We start from the raw sequence: 22,237 nt of genomic DNA, 5'->3' as shown, positions 1-22,237 counted from the left end.
GAGTGTGAAACACGGGAGAGTGAGAGTGTGAAACACGGGAGAGTGAGAGTGTGAAACACGGGAGAGTGACGGTGTGAAACACGGGAGAGTGACGGTGTGAAACACGAGAGAGTGACGGTGTGAAACACGGGAGAGTGAGAGTGTGAAACACGGGAGAGCGACAGTGTGAAACACGGGAGAGCGACAGTGTGAAACACGGGAGAGCGAGTGTGAGAAACACGGGAGAGCGACGGTGTGAAACACGAGAGAGTGACGGTGTGAAACACGGGAGAGCGACGGTGTGAAACACGGGAGAGTGAGAGTGTGAAACACGGGAGAGTGAGAGTGTGAAACACGGGAGAGTGAGAGTGTGAAACACGGGAGAGTGACGGTGTGAAACACGAGAGAGTGACGGTGTGAAACACGGGAGAGTGACGGTGTGAAACACGAGAGAGTGACGGTGTGAAACACGAGAGAGTGACAGTGTGAAACACGGGAGAGTACCAATGGGAGGAAGGGTAGTGGAGTCAGGGAAAGTTGGCAGTGAAGGTTCACACAATGGGACCGAGAAAGGGAGGGTAGGTTGAGAGTGGAGAATATTCTGAATCTAAGACATGGTTTCAACATTTTGTAAGGTCTTGAGAGGTTCAACAGTGAAAAATTGTTCACTGTCTGGATAGATTATGAGAATATGGACTGTATTAACCAGAGGTAAGTGATACGGGCACAGGGTGTCAGATACCTAGTAGAATAGGAGGAGTTACAGGGATACGGGGAGAGGCTGAGAGGTGGGATTAGAGCAGAGAGCATTCCCTGAGAAGCATGCACTGGTCCAGCGCCGATGGTTCCTTACCTCAATTGTCTGCTTGGCAGGGTGACCCTCTCGTAGCAACTTGTCCCCTGTGTTCTGAATACTGTTCACCTTCCTCTCCTTGAACTCGAGTTCCTTCATCAGCCCCTGTTAACACGCAGAGATTAAACACACTCAACGATAGCTCACACTCGCTGAGAGCATACACCAGAACCTCGCACTTGCCGAGACCTCACACTCACCCAGACCTCTCTCACTCACTGAGAGCACACACAAGCCAAGACCTCACACTTCCGAGACCTCACACACTCGCTGAGACCTCACACTCGCCGAGACCTCACACACTCACCGAGACCTCACACACTCACCGAGACCTCACACACTCACCGAGACCTCACACTCTCACCGAGACCTCACACTCTCACCGAGAGCTCACACTCTCACCGAGACTCACACTCACTGACTGCTCACACTCACCGAGATCTCACACACTCACCGAGAGCTCACACTCGCCGAGACTCACACTCACCGACTGCTCACACTCACCGAGATCTCACACACTCACCGAGACCTCACACTCGCCGAGAGCTCAAACTCGCCGAGACTCACACTCACCGAGACCTCACTCACCGAGACCTCACACTCACCGAGACCTCACACTCTCACCGAGAGCTCACACTCGCCGAGACCTCACACACTCACCGAGACCTCACACACTCACCGAGAGCTCACACTCGCCGAGACCTCACACACTCACCGAGACCTCACACTCTCACCGAGAGCTCACACTCGCCGAGACCTCACACACTCACCGAGACCTCACACTCTCACCGAGAGCTCACACTCGCCGAGACCTCACACACTCACCGAGACCTCACACACTCACCGAGACCTCACACTCTCACTGAGAGCTCACACTCGCCGAGACTCACACTCACCGACTGCTCACACTTGCCAAGAGCTCACACACACAGTCACCGAGACCTCACACTCGCCGTGACCTCACACTCTCACCGAGAGCTCACACTCGCCGAGACCTCACACACTCACCGAGACCTCACACTCTCACCGAGAGCTCACACTCGCCGAGACTCACACTCACCGACTGCTCACACTTGCCAAGAGCTCACACACACACTCACCGAGACCTCACACTCGCCGAGACCTCACACTCGCCGAGACCTCACACTCACCGAGACTCACACTCACCGACTGCTCACACTCGCCGAGATCTCACACACTCACCGAGACCTCACACTCGCCGAGACCTCACTCACCGAGAGCTCACACTCGCCGAGCCTCACACTCACCGACTGCTCACACTCGCCGAGATCTCACACACTCACCGAGACCTCACACTCGCCGAGACCTCACACTCGCCGAGACTCACACTCGCCGAGACCTCACACTCACCGAGGCCTCACACTCGCCGAGAGCTCACACTCGCCGAGACTCACACTCACCGACTGCTCACACTCGCTGAGACCTCACACACTCACCGAGAGCTCACACTCGCCGAGACCTCACACAGTCACCGAGAGCTCACACTCGCCGAGACTCACACTCACTGACTGCTCACACTCGCTGAGACCTCACAAACTCACTGAGACATTACACACTCACCGAGATCTCACACTCTCACCGAGATCCCGCACTTGCACCGAGACCTCACACTTGCCGGGACTGACACTCACCGAATGCTCACACTCGCTGAGCGCTCACACTTGCAGAGCCATTACACACTCACCGAGCACTCACACTCTCACCAAGACCTCACACTAGCCGAGAGCTCACACTCGCCAAGACCTCACACACTCACTGAGACCTCACACTCGCCGAGCGCTCACACTTGCCGAGACATTACACACTCACCGAGCGCTCACACTCTCACCGAGACCTCACACTAGCCGAGAGCTCACACTCGCCAAGACCTCACACACTCACTGAGACCTCACACTCGCCGAGCGCTCACACTTGCCGAGACATTACACACTCACCGAGCGCTCACACTCTCACCGAGACCTCACACTCGCCGAGACCTCACACTCGCCAAGACCTCACACTTGCCGAGACCTCACACTCGCCGGGACTAACACTCACCGAGTGCTCAAACTCGCCGAGCGCTCACACTTGCTGAGACATTACGGGCAGCACGGTGGCATAGTGGTTAGCACTGTTGCCTCACAGCGCCAGGGACCCGGGTTCGAATCCGGCCTCGGGCGACTGTCTGTGTGGAGTTTGCACATTCTCCCCGTGTTTGCGTGGGTTTACTCCGGGTGCTCCGGTTTCCTCCCACAGTCCAAAGATGTGCGGGTTAGGTTGATTGGCTATGATAAATTGACCCTTAGTGTTAGGGGGATTAAATACGTGGGGTTACGGGGATAGGGTGGGATATGTGTTGGTGTAGGGGTTATGGGGATCGGGTGGGATATGTGTCGGTGCAGGCTCGATGGGCCGAAATGGCCTCTATCTGCACTGTGGGGTTTCTGTGATTCTGTGATTACACACTCACCGAGCGCTCACACTCTCACCGAGACCTCACACTAGCCGAGAGCTCACACACTCGCCGAGACCTCACACTCGCCGAGAGCTCACACTCGCTGAGACCTCACACACTCACCGAGATCTCGCACTTGTCAAGACCTCACACACTCGCCAAGAGCTCACACTCGCCGAGACCTCACACTCGCCAAGACCTCACACTTGTCAAGACCGCTCACACTCGCCGAGACCTCACACTCGCCGAGAGCTCACACTCGCCGCGACCTCACACTCTCCGAGACCTCACACACTCAGTGAGACCTCACACTCGCCAAGACCCTCACACATGCCGAGAGCTCACTCTCACCAAGACCTCACACTTGCCGAGACCTCACACACACCATTACCCATTGACCTCAATCTGTTGATATCATGGACAGTGAGTGAATATCTCACTCGTACCGAGTAATTATCCTTCTTGGCCGCCATGTTGGTATTGCGCTCACTCCAATCGTAATTCACCTCCTCCTCCTCCTTATCATTCAGCCACATTAACTCCTTGGTCGCCATGGAAACAAATGTGTTCAAGCTCTCCAGATTACGTAGACGGGACTTGGAGGAATTCTAGATCAATAAAACTTTAGAGTCAGTGTTAAATCAGCAAGAGGCCAGTGTGATGGCGCGACAGGGAGACAGAGAGACAGGGGGACAGAGAGACAGGGGGACAGGGAGACAGAGGGACAGGGGGACAGAGAGACAGGGGGACAGAGAGACAGGGGGACAGAGAGACAGGGGGACAGAGAGACAGGGGGACAGAGAGACAGGGGGACAGAGGGACAGAGAGACAGGGGGACAGAGGGACAGGGGGACAGAGAGACAGAGGGACAGGGAGACAGAGGGACAGGGAGACAGGGGGACAGAGAGACAGAGAGACAGGGGGACAGGGGGACAGAGGGACGGGGGACAGAGGGACAGAGAGACAGAGGGACTGAGAGACAGAGGGACTGAGAGACAGGGGGACTGAGAGACAGGGGGACTGAGAGACAGGGGGACTGAGGGACAGGGGGACAGAGAGACAGAGGGACAGGGGGACAGAGGGACAGAGGGACAGGGGGACAGAGAGACAGGGGGGACAGGGGGACAGAGAGACAGGGGGACAGGGGGACAGAGAGACAGGGGGACATAGAGACAGAGAGACAGAGGGACAGGGAGACAGGGAGACAGAGGGACAGGGAGACAGGGGGACAGAGAGACAGAGAGACAGAGGGACTGAGAGACAGGGGGACAGGGGGACAGAGAGACAGAGGGACAGGGGGACAGAGAGACAGGGGGACAGAGACAGGGGGACAGGGGGACAGAGAGACAGAGGGACAGGGGGACAGAGAGACAGGGGGACAGAGACAGGGGGACAGGGGGACAGAGAGACAGTGAGACGGGGACAGTGAGACAGGGGGACAGGGGGACAGAGAGACAGGGGGACAGAGAGACAGAGGGACAGAGGGACAGGGAGACAGAGAGACAGGGGGACGAGGGGGGACAGGGGGACAGAGAGACAGAGGGACAGGGAGACAGACAGACAGTGAGACAGGGGGACAGGGAGACAGGGGGACAGGGGGACAGGGAGACAGAGGGACAGGGAGACAGAGGGACAGAGAGACAGAGGGACAGGGGGACAGAGGGACAGGGAGACAGAGGGACAGAGAGACGGGGGGACAGGGGGACAGAGGGGACGGGACAGAGAGACAGAGAGACATGGGGACAGGGGGACAATGAGACGGGGGACAGGGGGACAGAGAGACAGAGAGGCAGAGGGACAGGGGGACAGGGGGACGAGGGGGACAGGGGGACAGAGAGACAGAGGGACAGAGAGGCAGAGGGACAGGGGGACAGAGGGGACAGGGGGACAGAGGGACAGGGGGACAGGGGGACAGAGAGACAGGGGGACAGAGGGGACAGGGGGACAGAGGGGACAGAGGGACAGAGGGACAGAGAGACAGGGGGACAGGGGGACAGAGAGACAGAGGGACAGGGGGACAGAGGGACAGAGGGGACCGAGGGGACAGGGGGACAGAGGGACAGGGGGACAGAGAGACAGAGAGACAGGGGGACAGAGAGACAGAGGGACAGAGGGACAGGGGGACAGAGAGACAGAGAGACAGGGGGACAGAGAGACAGAGGGACAGAGGGACAGGGGGACAGGGGGACAGGGGGACAGAGAGACAGAGAGACAGAGGGACAGAGGGACAGAGGGGACAGGGGGACAGAGGGGACAGGGGGACAGGGGGACAGAGGGACAGGGGGACAGAGAGACAGGGGGACAGAGAGACAGAGGGACAGAGGGACAGGGGGACAGGGGGACAGGGGGACAGAGAGACAGAGAGACAGAGGGACAGAGGGACAGAGGGGACAGGGGGACAGAGGGGACAGGGGGACAGGGGGACAGAGGGACAGGGGGACAGAGAGACAGGGGGACAGAGAGACAGGGGGACAGGGGGACAGGGGGACAGAGAGACAGGGGGACATAGAGACAGGGGGACAGAGGGACAGAGGGACAGAGGGGACAGGGGGACAGAGGGACAGAGGGACGGGGGACAGAGGGACAGAGGGACGGGGGACAGAGGGACAGGGGGACAGAGAGACAGGGGGACAGAGAGACAGGGGGACAGGGGGACAGGGGGACAGAGGGACAGGGGGACAGAGGGACAGAGAGACAGGGGGACATAGAGACAGGGGGACAGAGGGACAGAGAGACAGAGGGACAGAGGGACAGAGAGACGGGGACAGGGGGACAGAGGGGACAGGGGGACAGAGGGACAGGGGGACAGAGGGGACAGGGGGACAGAGGGGACAGAGGGACAGGGGGACAGAGAGACAGGGGGACAGGGGGACAGGGGGACAGAGAGACAGGGGGACAGAGAGACAGGGGGACAGGGGGACAGAGAGACAGAGGGACAGGGGGACAGAGGGACAGAGGGGACAGAGGGGACAGGGGGACAGAGGGGACAGAGGGACAGGGGGACAGAGAGACAGGGGGACAGAGAGACAGGGGGACAGAGAGACAGGGGGACAGAGAGACAGGGGGACAGAGAGACAGGGGGACAGAGGGACAGAGAGACAGGGGGACAGGGGGACAGAGAGACAGAGAGACAGAGAGACAGAGGGACAGGGGGACAGAGGGACAGAGGGACAGAGGGGACAGAGGGGACAGAGGGGACAGAGGGACAGGGGGACAGAGGGACAGGGGGACAGAGGGACAGGGGGACAGAGAGACAGGGGGACAGAGAGACAGGGGGACAGGGGGACAGAGGGACAGGGGGACAGAGGGACAGAGAGACAGGGGGACATAGAGACAGAGGGACAGAGAGACAGAGGGACAGAGGGGACAGGGGGACAGAGGGACAGAGAGACAGGGGGACATAGAGACAGAGGGACAGAGAGACAGGGGGACAGGGGGACAGGGGGACAGAGGGACAGAGGGACAGAGGGGACAGGGGGACAGAGGGACAGAGGGGACAGGGGGACAGAGAGACAGAGGGACAGAGGGGACAGGGGGACAGGGGGACAGAGGGACAGGGGGACAGAGAGACAGGGGGACAGGGGGACAGAGGGACAGAGAGACAGGGGGACAGAGGGACAGAGAGACAGGGGGACATAGAGACAGAGAGACAGAGGGACAGGGAGACAGGGGGACAGAGGGACAGGGAGACAGGGAGACAGGGAGACAGAGGGACAGAGGGACAGGGAGACAGGGAGACAGAGGGACAGGGAGACAGGGAGACAGGGGGACAGAGAGACAGAGAGACAGAGGGACTGAGAGACAGGGGGACAGGGGGACAGAGAGACAGAGAGACAGAGGGACAGAGGGACAGGGAGACAGAGGGACAGGGAGACAGAGAGACAGGGGGACAGGGGGACAGAGAGACAGGGGGACAGAGAGACAGAGAGACATGGGGACAGGGGGACAGAGAGACAGGGGGACAGGGGGACAGAGAGACAGTGAGACAGGGGGACAGTGAGACAGGGGGACAGGGGGACAGTGAGACAGAGGGACGGGGGACGAGGGGGACAGGGGGACAGAGGGACAGGGGGACAGAGAGACAGAGGGACAGAGAGACAGAGGGACAGAGAGACATGGGGACAGAGAGACAGGGGGACAGAGGGACAGAGAGACAATGAGACAGAGAGACAGTGAGACAGGGTGACAGGGAGACAGGGAGACAGGGAGACAGGGGGACGAGGGGGACAGGGGGACAGGGGGACAGAGGGACAGGGAGACAGAGGGACAGAGAGACAGAGAGACAGAGGGACAGGGAGACAGGGGGACAGAGAGACAGTGAGACAGGGGGACAGAGAGACAGGGGGACAGGGGGACAGGGGGACAGGGGGACAGAGGGACAGGGGGACAGAGAGACAGAGAGACAGAGGGACAGGGGGACAGAGAGACAGAGGGACAGAGGGACAGAGAGACATGGGGACAGGGGGACAGAGAGACAATGAGACAGGGAGACAGGGGGACAGGGGGACAGGGAGACAGGGGGACAGGGGGACAGGGGGACGAGGGGGACAGGAGGACAGAGAGACAGAGGGACAGGGGGACAGGGGGACAGAGGGACAGAGGGACAGGGAGACAGAGGGACGGGGGACAGAGGGGACAGGGGGACAGAGAGACAGTGAGACAGGGGGACAGGGGGACAGAGGGGACAGGGGGACAGAGGGACAGAGAGACAGAGGGACAGGGGGACAGGGGGACAGAGGGACAGAGGGGACAGGGGGACAGAGGGGACAGGGGGACAGGGGGACAGAGGGACAGAGGGGACAGGGGGACAGAGAGACAGTGAGACAGGGGGACAGGGGGACAGAGGGGACAGGGGGACAGAGGGACAGAGAGACAGAGGGACAGGGGGACAGGGGGACAGAGGGACAGAGGGGACAGGGGGACAGAGGGGACAGGGGGACAGGGGGACAGAGGGACAGAGAGACAGAGGGACAGAGGGACAGGGGGACAGAGGGACAGAGGGACAGAGGGGACAGGGGGACAGGGGGACAGAGGGACAGAGAGGCAGAGGGACAGAGGGACAGAGGGACAGAGGGACAGGGGGACAGGGGGACAGGGGGACAGAGAGACAGAGAGACAGAGAGACAGAGGGACAGAGAGACAGAGAGACAGGGGGACAGGGGGACAGAGAGACAGAGAGACAGAGGGACAGAGGGACAGAGGGACAGGGGGACAGGGGGACAGAGAGACAGAGAGACAGAGGGACAGAGAGACAGAGGGACAGGGGGACAGGGGGACAGAGAGACAGAGAGACAGAGAGACAGGGGGACAGGGGGACAGAGAGACAGAGAGACAGAGGGACAGAGGGACAGGGGGACAGGGGGACAGAGAGACAGAGGGACAGAGAGACAGAGGGACAGGGGGACAGAGAGACAGAGAGACAGAGGTGATGGGGAGAAGGGGAAACACAGGGACACATTTCCACACTGTCTCCACCAATCACCATCTTCCCATACTCTTCTCCATCACCCTGTGCAGTGATTGGACAGTTTCCTGAGGACGCACTCACCAGGAGCTTGGCATACTGCAGATCCAACTTGCCCAGGTAATCTCGGTATGCATTCTGGTTGCCAGGCGACAGCTGCAGCTGTGGGCATTAAAGACAGATGTTAGCACCTAACTGCCAGTTAAGCAATGTCTCCATTTTTAAATTCTCATCTTTGTTTTCAAATCCCTCTACCCTCACTCCTCTCTATTGCTGTAATTTCCTCCAGCCCCACAACCCTCCGTGATCTCTGCACTCCTCCAATTCTGTCCTCTTGAGCATCCCTGATTATAATCGCTCCACCATTGGTGGCCGTGCCTTCAGCTGCCTGGGCCCTAAGCTCTGGAATTCCCTCCCTAAACCTCTCCGCCTCTCTCCCCTCCTTTAAGAGGCAAGGGAATCCACAATGAATGGTAGGATCCTGGGAAGGACAGAGGATCAGAGGGACCTTGGTGTACATGTACATAGACCCCTGAAGGCAGCAGGACAGGTGGATAAGGTGGTTAAAAAGGCATATGGGATACTTGCCTTCATTAGCCGAGGCATAGAATATAAAAGCAGGGAGGTTATGATGGAGCTGTACAAAACGCTAGTTAGGCCACAGCTGGAATACTGTGTGCAGTTCTGGTCGCCACACTATAGGAAGGATGTGATTGCATTGGAGAGGGTGCAGAGGAGATTCGCTAGGATGTTACCTGGGCTTGAGTGTTTCAGTTATGAAGAAAGACTGGACAAGCTGGGGTTGTTTTCCTTGGAGCAGAGAAGGCTGAGGGGGGACCTGATTGAGGTGTACAAAATTATGAGGGGCATAGATAGGGTAGATAGAAAGGAACTTTTCCCCTTAGTGGAGGGGTCAATAACCAGGGGGGCATAGTTTCAAGGTAAGGGACAGGAGGTTTAGAGGGTATTTGAGGAAAAACTTTTTCACCCAGAGGGTGGTTGGAATCTGGAACTCACTGCCTGAAAGGGTGGTAGAGGCAGGAACCCTCACAACATTCAAGAAGCATTTAGATGAGCACTTGAAACGCCATAGCATACAAGGCTACGGACTAAGTGCTGGAAAATGGGATTAGGATAGGGCTTGATGGCCAGCATGGACACGATGGGCCGAAGGGCCTCTTTCTGTGCTGTATAACTTTATGACTATGCTATAGTAATAGGGGATTCTATTGTAAGGGGAATAGATAGGCGTTTCTGCGGCCGCAAACAAGACTCCAGGATGGTGTGTTGCCTCCCTGGTTCAAGGTTCAAGGATGTCTCGGGGCGGTTGCAGGGCATTCTGGAGGGCGAGGGTGAACAGCCAGTTGTCGTGGTGCATATAGGTACCAACGATATAGGTAAAAAACGGAATGAGGTCCTAAAAGCTGAATATAGGGAGTTAGGAGATAAATTAAAAAACAGGACCTCAAAAGGTAGTAATCTCAGGATTGCTACCAGTGCCACGTGCTAGTCAGAGTAGAAATAGAAGGATATTTCAGATGAATACGTGGCTAGAGGAATGGTGCAAGGGGGAGGGATTCAGATTCCTGGGACATTGGAACCTGTTCTGGGGGAGGTGGGACCAGTGCAAACTGGACGGTTTGCACCTGGGCGGGACCGGGACCGATGTCCTAGGGGGAGTGTTTGCTAGTGCTGTGGGGGAGGGTTTAAACTAAAATGGCAGGGGGTTGGGAACCTGTGCAGGGAGACAGAGGAAAGGGAAGGAAGGATAGAAACAAAAGACAGGAAGGAGAAAAGCAAAAGTGGAAGGCAGAGAAATCAAGGGTGTAAATCAAACAGGGCCACAGTACATAATAATTTTAAAAGGACTAAGAGTGTTAAAAAATCAAGCCTGAAGGCTTTGGGGGGAAAATTTGGTTGGCTGCGCCACCCATTAGCGCCTTAAGAGGGCGCAAGCCAACTGGCGCCCGGGTGCGGCACTGCCTACGCATCCCGCTAAATTCCACGGGACGTTAGTGGTGACGCTATCCGTTAGCGCTGCACCGCTACCGATGACGTCATCGGTGTGCGCAGCGCCCCGCTGACGCCCCGGCCGCGATATTTGGCAGCACCCCATGATTTACCGCCGGACGCTATGTCTGACCGGTTCAGGGGGGCCTACCTGCGGCCGGGGAGGCGCAAATTAAAGGAGAGGTGCGGGGCGGCCATTTTTGTTGTTGGCCGCCTGCCAGCACCTGCCTGCGCTCCCGTCCCCGGCCTCCTGAACCCCCCCCGTGGAGTGCCGGCTGCGTTCCAAGAGCCCGGCACTTCTCCTCGGTGCCGGGCTCTTTTGCCTGCACTCCCGATCCTCGGGGGCCCAGCTGGGCCCCAGATCGTGCTGCACAAGGCCCCTCCCCTTTAAGGCGGGGAGGAAAGGCTACAATACCACAGCGCGACATGCCGCAGCGTGTGGCGCTGCGGCACGTTGCGCCAGGATATTCAGTCGCAGCGCCCCAAGAGGGATGCGGGGCGCCTCCAGTACCGCCGCGCTTCCCTTTGGGGCGCTACCACTCAATTTCCGGCGGATGGCCGTGAATGCTTCCGGAGTGCTACTTTTAGCGCCCTGGCGAGGCTGGCGCCCCAAACGGGGCTATACTCAATTTATCCCCCTTTCTGTCTTAATGCGAGGAGCATTCGTAATAAGGTGGTTGAATTAGCTGTGCAAATAGATGTAAACGGATATGATATAATTGGAATTATGGAGACATGGCTCCAGGGTGACCAAGACTGGGAATTCAACATCCAGGGGTATTCAATATTCAGGAAGGACAGGAAAAAAGGAAAAGGAGGTGGAGTAGCATTGCTGGTTAAAGAGGAGGTTAACAAAATAGTAAGGAAGGATATTAGCTCTGATGATGTGGAATCTGTATGGGCAGAGCTGAGAAATACCGAGGGGCAGAAAACGTTCGTGGGATTTGTATACAGACCACCAAACAGGAATGCTGAGGTTGGGGATTAAATGGGAAATTAGAGACGCGTGCAATAAGGGCACAGCAGTTATCATGGGTGACTTTAATCTACATATAGATTGGGCTAGCCAAATTAGTAACAGTACTGTGGAGGAGGAATTCCTAGAGTGTATACAGGATGGTTTCCTGGACCAATATGTCGAGGAACCAACTAGAGATCAGGCCATCTTAGACTGGGTATTATGTAATGAGAAAGGATTAATTAGCAATCGTGTTGTGCAAGGCCCCTTGGGTCGGAGCGATCATAATATGATAGAATTCTTCATTAAAATAGAGAGTGAAGTAGTTGACTCAGAGACTAGGCTCCTGAATTTAAATAAAGGAAACTACGATGGTACGGGGCACGAGTTGGCTAGGATGGATTGGGGAGCGTTACTTAAAGGGTTGACGGTGGATAGGCAATGGCAAACATTCAAAGATCGCATGGACGAACTACAGAATTTGTTCATCCCTGTTTGGCATAAAAATAAAACAAAAAAGGTGACTCAACCGTGGCTTACAAGAGAAATTAGGGATAGCATAAGATCCAAGGAGAGGACATATAAATTGGCCAGAAAAAGCAGTGAACCTGAGGATTGGGAGCAATTTAGTATTCAACAAAGGAGGACAAAGGGATTAATTAAGAGGGGGAAAATAAATTATGAGAGTAAGCTAGCATGGAACATAAAAACTGACTGTAAAAGCTTCTATAGATATGTGCAGTCAGAATCAGGGGAATTTATAATGGGGAACAAAGAAATGGCTGACCAATTAAATACATACTTTGGTTCTGTCTTCACAAAGGAGGACACAAATAACCTCCCAGAGATGTCGGGGAACATAGGGTCTAATGAGAGGGAGGAACTGAAAGAAATCAGTATTTGTCGGGAAAAGGTTTTAGGGAAATTGACGGGATTGAAGGCTGATAAATCCCCAGGGCCTGATAATCTATATCCTAGGGTACTTAAGGAAGTGGCCCTAGAAATAGTAGATGCATTGCTGGTCATCTTCCAAAATTCTATAGACTCTGGAACAGTTCCCATGGATTGGAGGATAGCTAATGTAACACCACTATTTAAAAAGGGTGGTAGAGAGAAAACGGGGAATTATAGACCTGTAAGCCTGACATCGGTAGTGGGGAAAATGCTAGAGTCCATTATAAAAGATGGAATAGCAGAGCACTTGGAAAACAGTGACAGGATCGGACAAAGTCAACATGGATTTACAAAAGGTAAATCGTGCTTGACTAATCTACTGGAATTTTTTGAGGATGTAACTGGTAGAATAGATAAGGGAGAACCAGTAGATGTGGTGTATTTAGACTTTCAGAAGGCTTTCGATAAGGTCCCACATAAGAGATTAGCGTGCAATGTTAAAGCACATGGGTTTGGGGGTAAGGTACTGTCTTGGATAGAGAACTGGTTGGCAGACAGGAAGCAAAGAGTTGGAATAAACGGGTCATTCTCCGAGTGGCAGGCAGTGACTAGTGGGGTACCGCAGGGATCGGTGCTATGACCCCAGCTATTCACAATATATATAAATAATAATCTAGACAAGGGAACTAGATGTAATATCTCCAAGTTTGCAGATGACATAAAGCTGGGTGGGCGTGTGTGCTGTGAGGAGGAGGATGAGAAACTCCAGTATGATTTGGACAGGTTGGGTGATTGGGTAGATGCATGGCAGATGCAGTATAATGTGGATAAATGCGAGGTTATCCACTTCGGTGGCAAAAACTGGAAGACAGATTATTATCTGAACGGCAATAGATTGGGAAAAGGGGAGGTGCAACGAGACCTGGGTGTCCTTGTGCACCAGTCGCTGAAAGTAAGCATGCAGGTGCAGCAGGCGGTTAAGAAGGCAAATGGTATGTTGGCCTTCATAGCGAGAGGATTCGAGTACAGGAGCAAGGATGTCTTGCTGCAGTTGTACAGGGCCTTGGTGAGACCACATCTTGAGTATTGTGTGCAGTTTTGGTCGCCTTATCTGATGAAGGATATTCTTGCCATGGAGAGAGTGCAGCGAAGATTCACCAGACTGATTCCTGGTATGGCAGGAATGACGTACGAAGAGAGATTGGGTCAATTAGGCTTATATTCACTAGAATTTAGAAGAATGAGATGGGATCTCATTGAAACTTATAAAATTCTAACAGGACTAGACAGACTAGATGCAGGAAGGATGTTCCCGATGGTCGGGGAGTCCAGAACCAGGGGTCACAGTCTAAGGATAAGGAGTAAGCCATTTAGGACTGAGATGAGGAGGAATTTCTTCACCCAGAGAGTGGTGAACCTGTGGAATTCTCTGCCACAGAAGGCAGTTGAGGCCAATTCATTAAATATATTCAAGAAGGAGTTGGATATATTTCTTGAGGCTAAAGGGATCAAGGGATATGGGGAGAAAGCAAGGACAGGGTACTGAATTTGGATGATCAGCCATGATCTCATTGAATGACGGAGCAGGCTCGAGGGGCCGAATGGCCTACTCCTGCTCCTATCTTCTATGTTTCTATGTTTCTGTGACTCTATGCTCCTTAAAACCTACCTCTATGACCAAGCTTTTGGTCACATATCCTAATTTCTCCTTATGTGGCTCGGTGTCAAACTTCGTTTGATAATCGCTCCTGTGAAGCACCTTGGGATGTTTTACTATGTTAAAGTTATTGCTGTAACAGAGGACAGATGTTTGCACCTAAATCCGGCAGGTTAGTGCAAGACAGTGAAGAGGCCAATGAGGAGCAGGGAGGGCAGCACAGTTTGAGGCCGATGAGGCTGGTTTGAGATTCTGGGCTCTCTCTGGCATTGTGACTCGAACGTGTGCAAGTGTATTGGTGCGAGTGTGTATTGTGAGTGTGTATTGGTGTGAGTGTGAATTGGTGTGAGTGTGTGTGTATATTGTGAGTGTGAATTGTGAGTGTGTACTGGTGTGAGTGTGAATTGTGAGTGTGTCTCGGTGTGAGTGTGAATTGTGAGTGTGAATTGTGAGTGTGTATTGGTGTGAGTGTGAAATGTGAGTGTGTATTGTGAGTGTGTATCGTTGAGTGTGAATTGTGTGTTTTGGTGTGAGTGTGAATTGTGAGTGTGAATTGTGAGTGTGTATTGGTGTGAGTGTGAATTGTGAGTGTGTCTCGGTGTGAGTGTGAATTGTGAATGTGTATTGGTGTGAGTGTGTATTGGTGTGAGTGTGGATTGGTGCGAGTGTGTGAGTGTGTATTGTGAGTGTGGATTGGTGTGAGTGTGAGTGTCTCGGTGTGTGTGAGTGTGCTTGAACTCTCACCTCGTCGGCCCGTGCCCTCTCGATCTTGGCTCGGAAGTCTTCGATGGATTGGTGGAGGCCGCGATGCCCCCCGAGCTGGGACTGCACGGTGGGCAGGTCCACCCCCCACTCTGCTGTGTCCATTCGCCGCTGGTTCTCCTCGATCCACACCAGAAGGTCCTGGATGTATTTCAGCGTCGCTCCGTCCATCACCGGGCTGGCCTTCGATGTGGTCAGCACTGTGACCGATTGGACAGGCGGCTGGGCTCCAGACTTAAAGCGCAGGGAGTAGTCCGTCCGGATCGCAACCAGAAACTCGTGGAGACGGAACACCCTAAAATGGAGAAGAGGAATTCTTCACAGAACGTTCCGGACACTCGCCTGCTCCTGAAACATCGACTCCTGAGAGAAGGGCCAGCCATATAACTCGTGTAGGTCCCTCCCACCGACTAGTAATGGTGAGAAGGGGGTGATTGTGTGGCCCCGCCCCGACCCGCCCTGACCCACACCTACCTGCCCTGACCCGCCCCGACCCGCCCCGCACCTACCTGCCCTGACCCGCCCCTACCTGCCCTGACCCGCCCCGAGCCGCCCCTACCTGCCCTGACCCGCCCCGACCTGCCCTGACCCGCCCGTACCCACCCTGACCCGCCCTACCTGCGGTACATCTGCTCTGCCTGTGGGTGTCGCCCATCCTTCAGGGTCTGGACATCGTTGAAGAGAATGCGAATTAAACTGTCCGACTTGTCCAGGTCGTGTTCCAGCACGGCCATGTTCTGAGCCGGCTTCCCCGCGTTCAGCAACCGGATATCCTGCAGGGAGAAAGAATCATGGAATCATAGAACCATAGAAAGTTACAGCACGGAAGGAGGCCATGCGGCCCATCGTGTCCGCGCTGGCCGACAAAGAGCTATCCAGCCTAATCCCACTTCCCAGCTCTTGGTCCGTAGCCCTGCAGGTTACAGCATCCCAAGTGCACATCCAAGTACTCTTTATGTGGTTAGGGTTCCTGCCTCTACCACCCTTTTAGACAGTGAGTTCCAGACCCCCACAACCCTCTGGGTGAAAACATTTCCCCTCAAATCCCCTCTAAACCTTCCCCCAATTACTTTAAATCTGTGCCCCCTGGTTTTTGACCCCTCTGCTAAGGGAAATAGGTCCTTTCTATCCACTTTATCGAGGCCCCTCATAATTTTATACACCTCAATAAGGTCTCCCCTCAGCCTCCTCTGTTCCAAGGAAAACAGACCCAGCCTATCCAGTCTTTCCTCATAGCTAAGATTCTCTACTCCCAGCAACATCCTTGTAAATCTCCTCTGTACCCTCTCTAGTGCAATCACATCTTTCCTGTAATGTGGTGACCAGAACTGCACGCAGTACTCTAGCTGAGGCCTAACTAGTGTTTTATACAGTTGAAGCATAACCCCCCTGCTCTTATATTCTATGCCTCGGCTAATAAAGGCAAGCATTCCGTATGCCTTCTTAACATCCTTATCTACCTGGCCTGCTACCTTCAGGGATCTGTGGACATGCACTCCAAGGCCCCTTTGTTCCTCTACACTACTCAGTGTCCTACCATTTAATGTGTATTCCCTTTCCTTGTTAACCCTCCCCAAATGCATTACCTCACATTTCTCCGGATTGAATTCCATTTGCCACTGTTCTGCCCACCTGACCAATTTATTGATATCTTCCTGCAGTCTACAGCTTCCTTCTTCAGTATCAACCACACAGCCGATTTTAGTATCATCTGCAAACTTCTTAATCATACCCCCTATATTCAAGTCTAGATCATTGATATATACCACAAAAAGCAAGGAACCTAGTACTGAGCCCTGCGGAACCCCACTGGGAACACCTGTGGTGTATGTGCCTTTAAGAGCCCCTGTGTACTGTAATGCCGGTAGTGGCCACTCGGGCTATATAAGCCTGTATAGTGTCTTGTATCTTTTAGTTCACCTCCAGACTTTGTTCAGTAAACACCTGTTAAACCAACTCCTGCATTCCGTGTCTCCATTAACACACGGATACAACAGTGGCGACGAATTGGAAACGGACTTACCTGCAATTCGGCAGCACCTCAAGGAGATCGATTCCTCAGACGAAAGTCGAAGAAAAAAAAAGGAAAAAACTATGGTTTCACCAGCTAGCCGGGCTGGTGGCAGGTACTGCAATAATCCTTCCTGGGCGGCGGGCTGGGGCTCGATCGGCTGGCTCTGCAGCGGGGCCGAGCAGCGAAGGCGGAGGCAAACAGAGACGGAGGGTGGAGCACTCGGGAGACGGCCAGCGCTGCAAAGAAGGTCGGCGTTCGGACCAAGCAGAGGGAGGGAAAAGTCCCAGAGAGTCCGACGGGAACGAGTCTCCAACTATTAAAAATATCTGTATAAATAAAAACCGCAGAGAACAGCGTTGTCAGCAGCGGCAGCGGCGGGAAAGCGCGGGAGGTGCCATTTTTTCTCGGCAGGGAAGAAAGGAAAGCGCGGGAGGCACCATTTTTTTTTCAGGATGCCTAAGACTGGCAATATTACTGCTTTCGATAGTGATGTAGAGGATTGGACCACATATGTGGAAAGAGTGGAGGTATATTGCACAGCGAATGAAATAGAGGGTGATAAAAAGGCATCGGTACTTCTAAATCTAACGGGCGCAAAGACATACGGGCTGTTACGAAACTTAATCACTCCAGCCAAACTGATGGACAAGAATTTTAAGGAGATTGTTGATACCCTACAGGAGCACTTAAACCCAACACCGCTGCTGATAGCGGAATGATTCAAATTCTTAAGGAGGAATCAGCACAAGAATGGAAGTAACGCTGATTACCTCACCGAATTAAGGAAGCTGTCAAAGCACTGCCAATTCGGGGCAGGACTGGCAGATTCTCTTCGAGACAAATTCGTCTGCGGTCTCTTAAGTGAAGGAACACAGAAAAGGCTACTTTCTGAGAAAGATTTAACACTGGACAAGGCTTTCAGTATAGCTGTATCATACGAAGCAGCAGCAAGAGGAGCTGCAGAGATACAGCAAAAGCCACAGGACTTCGGCACTCATGAAATGACACAGGGTTTCGAGAGATGTTATCGCTGCGGCAGATCCACCCATGACCAGAAGGACTGCCGGTTCAAGGACAAAGCATGCAATGCGGAAAGATGGGACACATTGCACGTGTATGCCGATCTGGAAACAAAAAATCCACTGACAGAAAAAAAATCAATAAGGAAAAGTACAGAAAGGTACAAATGATGACGGACAGTAGCTCCGAAGACCAGAAGAGCGATAGCGGCTCCAGAAACAAGAGACTAAGCTGTCTCAAATTACATAATGTAATTGCCAAAGAAGATTACCAGACCATTTGGGTTACCCTCACGATAGCGGGGTCCCCAGTTAAAATGGAGCTAGATACAGGATCAGCTCTGACCGTCATAAGTCGACGGGATTACGAGTGGCTATTTCCGCATATACCTTTGAAAGACACATCCATTATCTTGAAAACATATACGGGGCAGAAAGTATACCCCAGAGGGAAAATAAGGGTGCCTGTTGTATACAACGGCAAGGAAATACAGAAGTTGTATTTATACGTTCAGCAAGATGGTGGTCCAGCGCTCTTGGGACGTGAATGGATCAGGAAGATACGTTTAGACTGGCACTCCATTCAGGCACTGGCGGTGACCAGTAAGAAAGAAAATGATGATGACGTCATACCTGAACGATTAAAAGACATCTTGGCCAACGCCAAAGAAGTGTTTCAACAGGAACTAGGAACCTTGAAAGGCGTCACCGCCTCAATAAAAGTGGAAGATACGGCAATTCCCAAGTTTTTTAAGGCAAGGCCGGTGCCATACGCAATTCGTCCAGCAGTCGAGGCAGAGCTGGAGAATTTGGAAAAGGCAGGCGTGTTATCCAAGATAGATTGGAGCGAGTGGGCAACACCTATCATCCCGGTCATGAAGAAAACGTTGAATAATGATAAATCTGAAGAACAGAGAAAAATTCGCATCTGCTCACTAGGCTGAGAGAACAGGGCCTACGAGCAAATCGCCCCAAGTGCGAATTTTTCCAGAAACAAATATCATATTGTGGCCACATAATTAACGAAGAAGGGTTGCATAAGTCACCTGAAAAAATTGAAGCAGTCATAAACGCCCCAGCACCTGAAAATGTCTCACAATTAAGGTCGTTCCTGGGATTGATAAATTACTATCATAAATTTTTACCGAACTTGTCAACTGTTCTGCACCCTCTTAACGAACTGCTACAAACGGGAGTAATTTGGAAATGGAGCGAAGACTGTAAACGTGCCTTCCATAAATGCAAAGGCTTGATCACGTCCAAGGAAGTTTTGGCTCATTACAACCCATCACTGCCAATCAGACTGGCGTGCGATGCATCCCCTTACGGCGTAGGAGCGGTATTATCGCATAGATTCCCTGATGGCTCGGAGCGGCCGATAGCTTTTGCGTCACGCTCATTGAACTCAGCTGAGCGTAACTATGCCCAGATCGACAGGGAAGCACTCAGCCTGATATGGGGAGTGAAGAAATTCAACCATTACCTATACGGACAAAAATTTACCTTGTTGACTGACCATCAACCCCTCGTCTCCATATTCAACCCTAAAAAGGGCGTTCCCATTATGACAGCGCAAAGGCTACAGAGGTGGTCCCTTTTCCTAGGGGCACACCAATATGACATAGAATACAAAGGATCAAAACAGCATGGAAATGCTGACGGTTTATCGCGTCTACCGTTGCCAACGGTAGAAGAGGCACCTACAGTGGACCCAGTGGAGATGTTCCACTCAACCATAGTGGAATGTCTACCAGTAACAAATTCTACCATTGAAAAGAAAACGAGAAATGACCCGACTCTCTCACGAGTCTACGATTTAACGGTGAAGGGATGGCCAGCACATGGCGAACCACTGTTGCCAGCATTCTCGCAAAGAAGAGAACAGCTGTCAGTGTGCCGAGGAACCTTGATGTGTGGATCCAGAGTGGTGATTCCACCCAAACTCCAGGATAAAGTGCTAAAGGAGCTTCACGAGGGGCATCTGGGTGGAGTGAAAATGAAGAACCTAGCCAGAGCGTTTGTGTGGTGGCCAGGTATCGATGGAGACATCGAAGAAATGACCAAGGGCTGTCTAGGATGCCAGAAGGTCCAAAACGCCCCACCACAAGCCCTCATCTCCATGGCAAAGGGTACACATCGACTTTGCTGGTCCATTTATGGACTCAATGTTCTTAATCGCGGTTGATGCACACTCCAAGTGGCCGGAGGTAATAAAGATGTCCTCCACCACCACGGAAAAAACCATCACAGTATTAAGGACCATATTTGCCAGGAATGGCCTGCCTGAACAGATCTGTTCTGATAATGGACCGCAATTTGTGTCCGAAGAATTCAGGAAGTTCTTAAAAAACAATGGGGTTAAGCACTACACGTCCGCCCCATACCATCCCGCCACCAATGGATTGGCTGAAAGGTTTGTCCAGACCTTCAAGAAGGCCATAAAGGCCATGGGTAATGAAGACATAAAAATACAGCATAAGGTAGATAACTTCTTGTTTGCATACAGGAATGCAACACATGTGGTTGCAAACCAAACTCCCGTCATGATGTTTTTCAATAGAAGACTAAGATGCCGGCTGGATTTGATCAAGCCAAACATCAGAAGGGACGTAGAGAACCGGCAATTTCAAGGCATGAATGAAAGGCCAACTAGAACCTTCCAGATAGGTCAACAAGTTTTGGCCCGGGACTACCGTACCGAGAAATGGCAGCCTGGAACTATTTGCACACGACTAGGACCGCTGATGTATACCGTGGACATTGGAGAAAGCATAATAAGGCGCCATGCTGACCAGATCATAGAGTCATCCGAAAAGGGACAACCTACACCACAACTCTATACGCCTAATGATGAAGCAGAGATACCCATAGTATCTACCTCCGATCCGGTGATACTGGAACCAGATGAACCCAACACTGGCATTCAAGCCGAATCGACCTTGCCAAAAGAACCTACTACACCACCGAAAACTACTACATCACCGAGGCGTTATCCGGACCGAGTCAGGAAGCCTCCAGAGAGACTAACTTATAATTGATTAACTGCAGCAAATGTGTAGATTATTGTTCTTGTAAACATGTTAATTAATGATTACTTAAAAATGTTATGTACTGGTTGTCTAGAAGGGGAGGAATTGTGGTGTATGTGCCTTTAAGAGCCCCTGTGTACTGTAATGCCGGTAGTGGCCACTCGGGCTATATAAGCCTGTATAGTGTCTTGTATCTTTTAGTTCACCTCCAGACTTTGTTCAGTAAACACCTGTTAAACCAACTCCTGCATTCCGTGTCTCCATTAACACACGGATACAACAACACCCTTCGACCATTACCCTCTGAGAGGGTCCATGACTCAACGTTCCCCTCTCCCAGGGGCCCGTCTCCCCACCCGTCTACACTCTCTCTTTCCACACGCTCGATCGCTCGCAGGGCACTCACTGATTTGAGGAGGGTGTCAGACTCTTTCAGTTGTTCCTCACACACACTTGATTCCTGCTGAATCTTCAGGATTATCCTTTGGAATCGCTCCAGTCTGTCGAGAACAAGGGAACGAATCAGAATGAGTGATCACTGGTTCAGTAAAAGGACAACAGCCAACACCCAGCCTGCGGTCCTGAGCCCCACAGGCTCCTGCTCCACCCCCACCCTGCGGTCCTGAGCCCCACAGGCTCCTGCTCCACCCCCACCCTGCGGTCCTGAGCCCCACAGGCTCCTGCTCCACCCCCACCCTGCGGTCCTGAGCCCCACAGGCTCCTGCTCCACCCCCACCCTGCGGTCCTGAGCCCCACAGGCTCCTGCTCCACCCCCACCCTGCGGTCCTGAGCCCCACAGGTTCCTGCTCCACCCCCACCCTGCGGTCCTGAGCCCCACAGGCTCCTGCTCCACCCCCACCCTGCGGTCCTGAGCCCCACAGGCTCCTGCTCCACCCCCACCCTGCGGTCCTGAGCCCCACAGGCTCCTGCTCCACCCCCACCCTGCGGTCCTGAGCCCCACAGGTTCCTGCTCCACCCCCACCCTGCGGTCCTGAGCCCCACAGGTTCCTGCTCCACCCCCACCCTGCGGTCCTGAGCCCCACAGGCTCCTGCTCCACCCCCACCCTGTGGTCCTGAGCCCCACAGGCTCCTGCTCCACCCCCAGCCTGCGGTCCTGAGCCCCACAGGCTCCTGCTCCACCCC

At 53.6% G+C, this 22,237-nt stretch overlaps 1 protein-coding gene across 1 annotated transcript in view; it reads right to left on the bottom strand.

The window, feature by feature from the left end:
* The window catches only part of LOC147116804 (plectin-like), a 138,939-nt gene that overhangs the window by 70,726 nt on the left and 45,976 nt on the right, over positions 1–22,237 (bottom strand). The window contains exons 7-12 of the mRNA XM_085987166.1: positions 21,501–21,594; positions 15,651–15,805; positions 15,015–15,327; positions 8,836–8,913; positions 3,734–3,895; positions 833–937 (exon numbers count right to left, since the gene is read on the bottom strand). Coding sequence (XP_085843292.1) covers positions 833–937; positions 3,734–3,895; positions 8,836–8,913; positions 15,015–15,327; positions 15,651–15,805; positions 21,501–21,594 — 907 coding nt within the window. The remainder of the gene's footprint in view (positions 1–832; positions 938–3,733; positions 3,896–8,835; positions 8,914–15,014; positions 15,328–15,650; positions 15,806–21,500; positions 21,595–22,237) is intronic.

Source organism: Somniosus microcephalus, chromosome 5, assembly GCF_052327205.1.
Source record: "Somniosus microcephalus isolate GS21.2 chromosome 5, FLI_Smic_1.0, whole genome shotgun sequence".
Taxonomy (NCBI): domain Eukaryota; kingdom Metazoa; phylum Chordata; class Chondrichthyes; order Squaliformes; family Somniosidae; genus Somniosus; species Somniosus microcephalus.
Note: the sequence above shows the minus strand (reverse complement) of the source record. Positions and strands in the feature narration are given on the sequence as shown.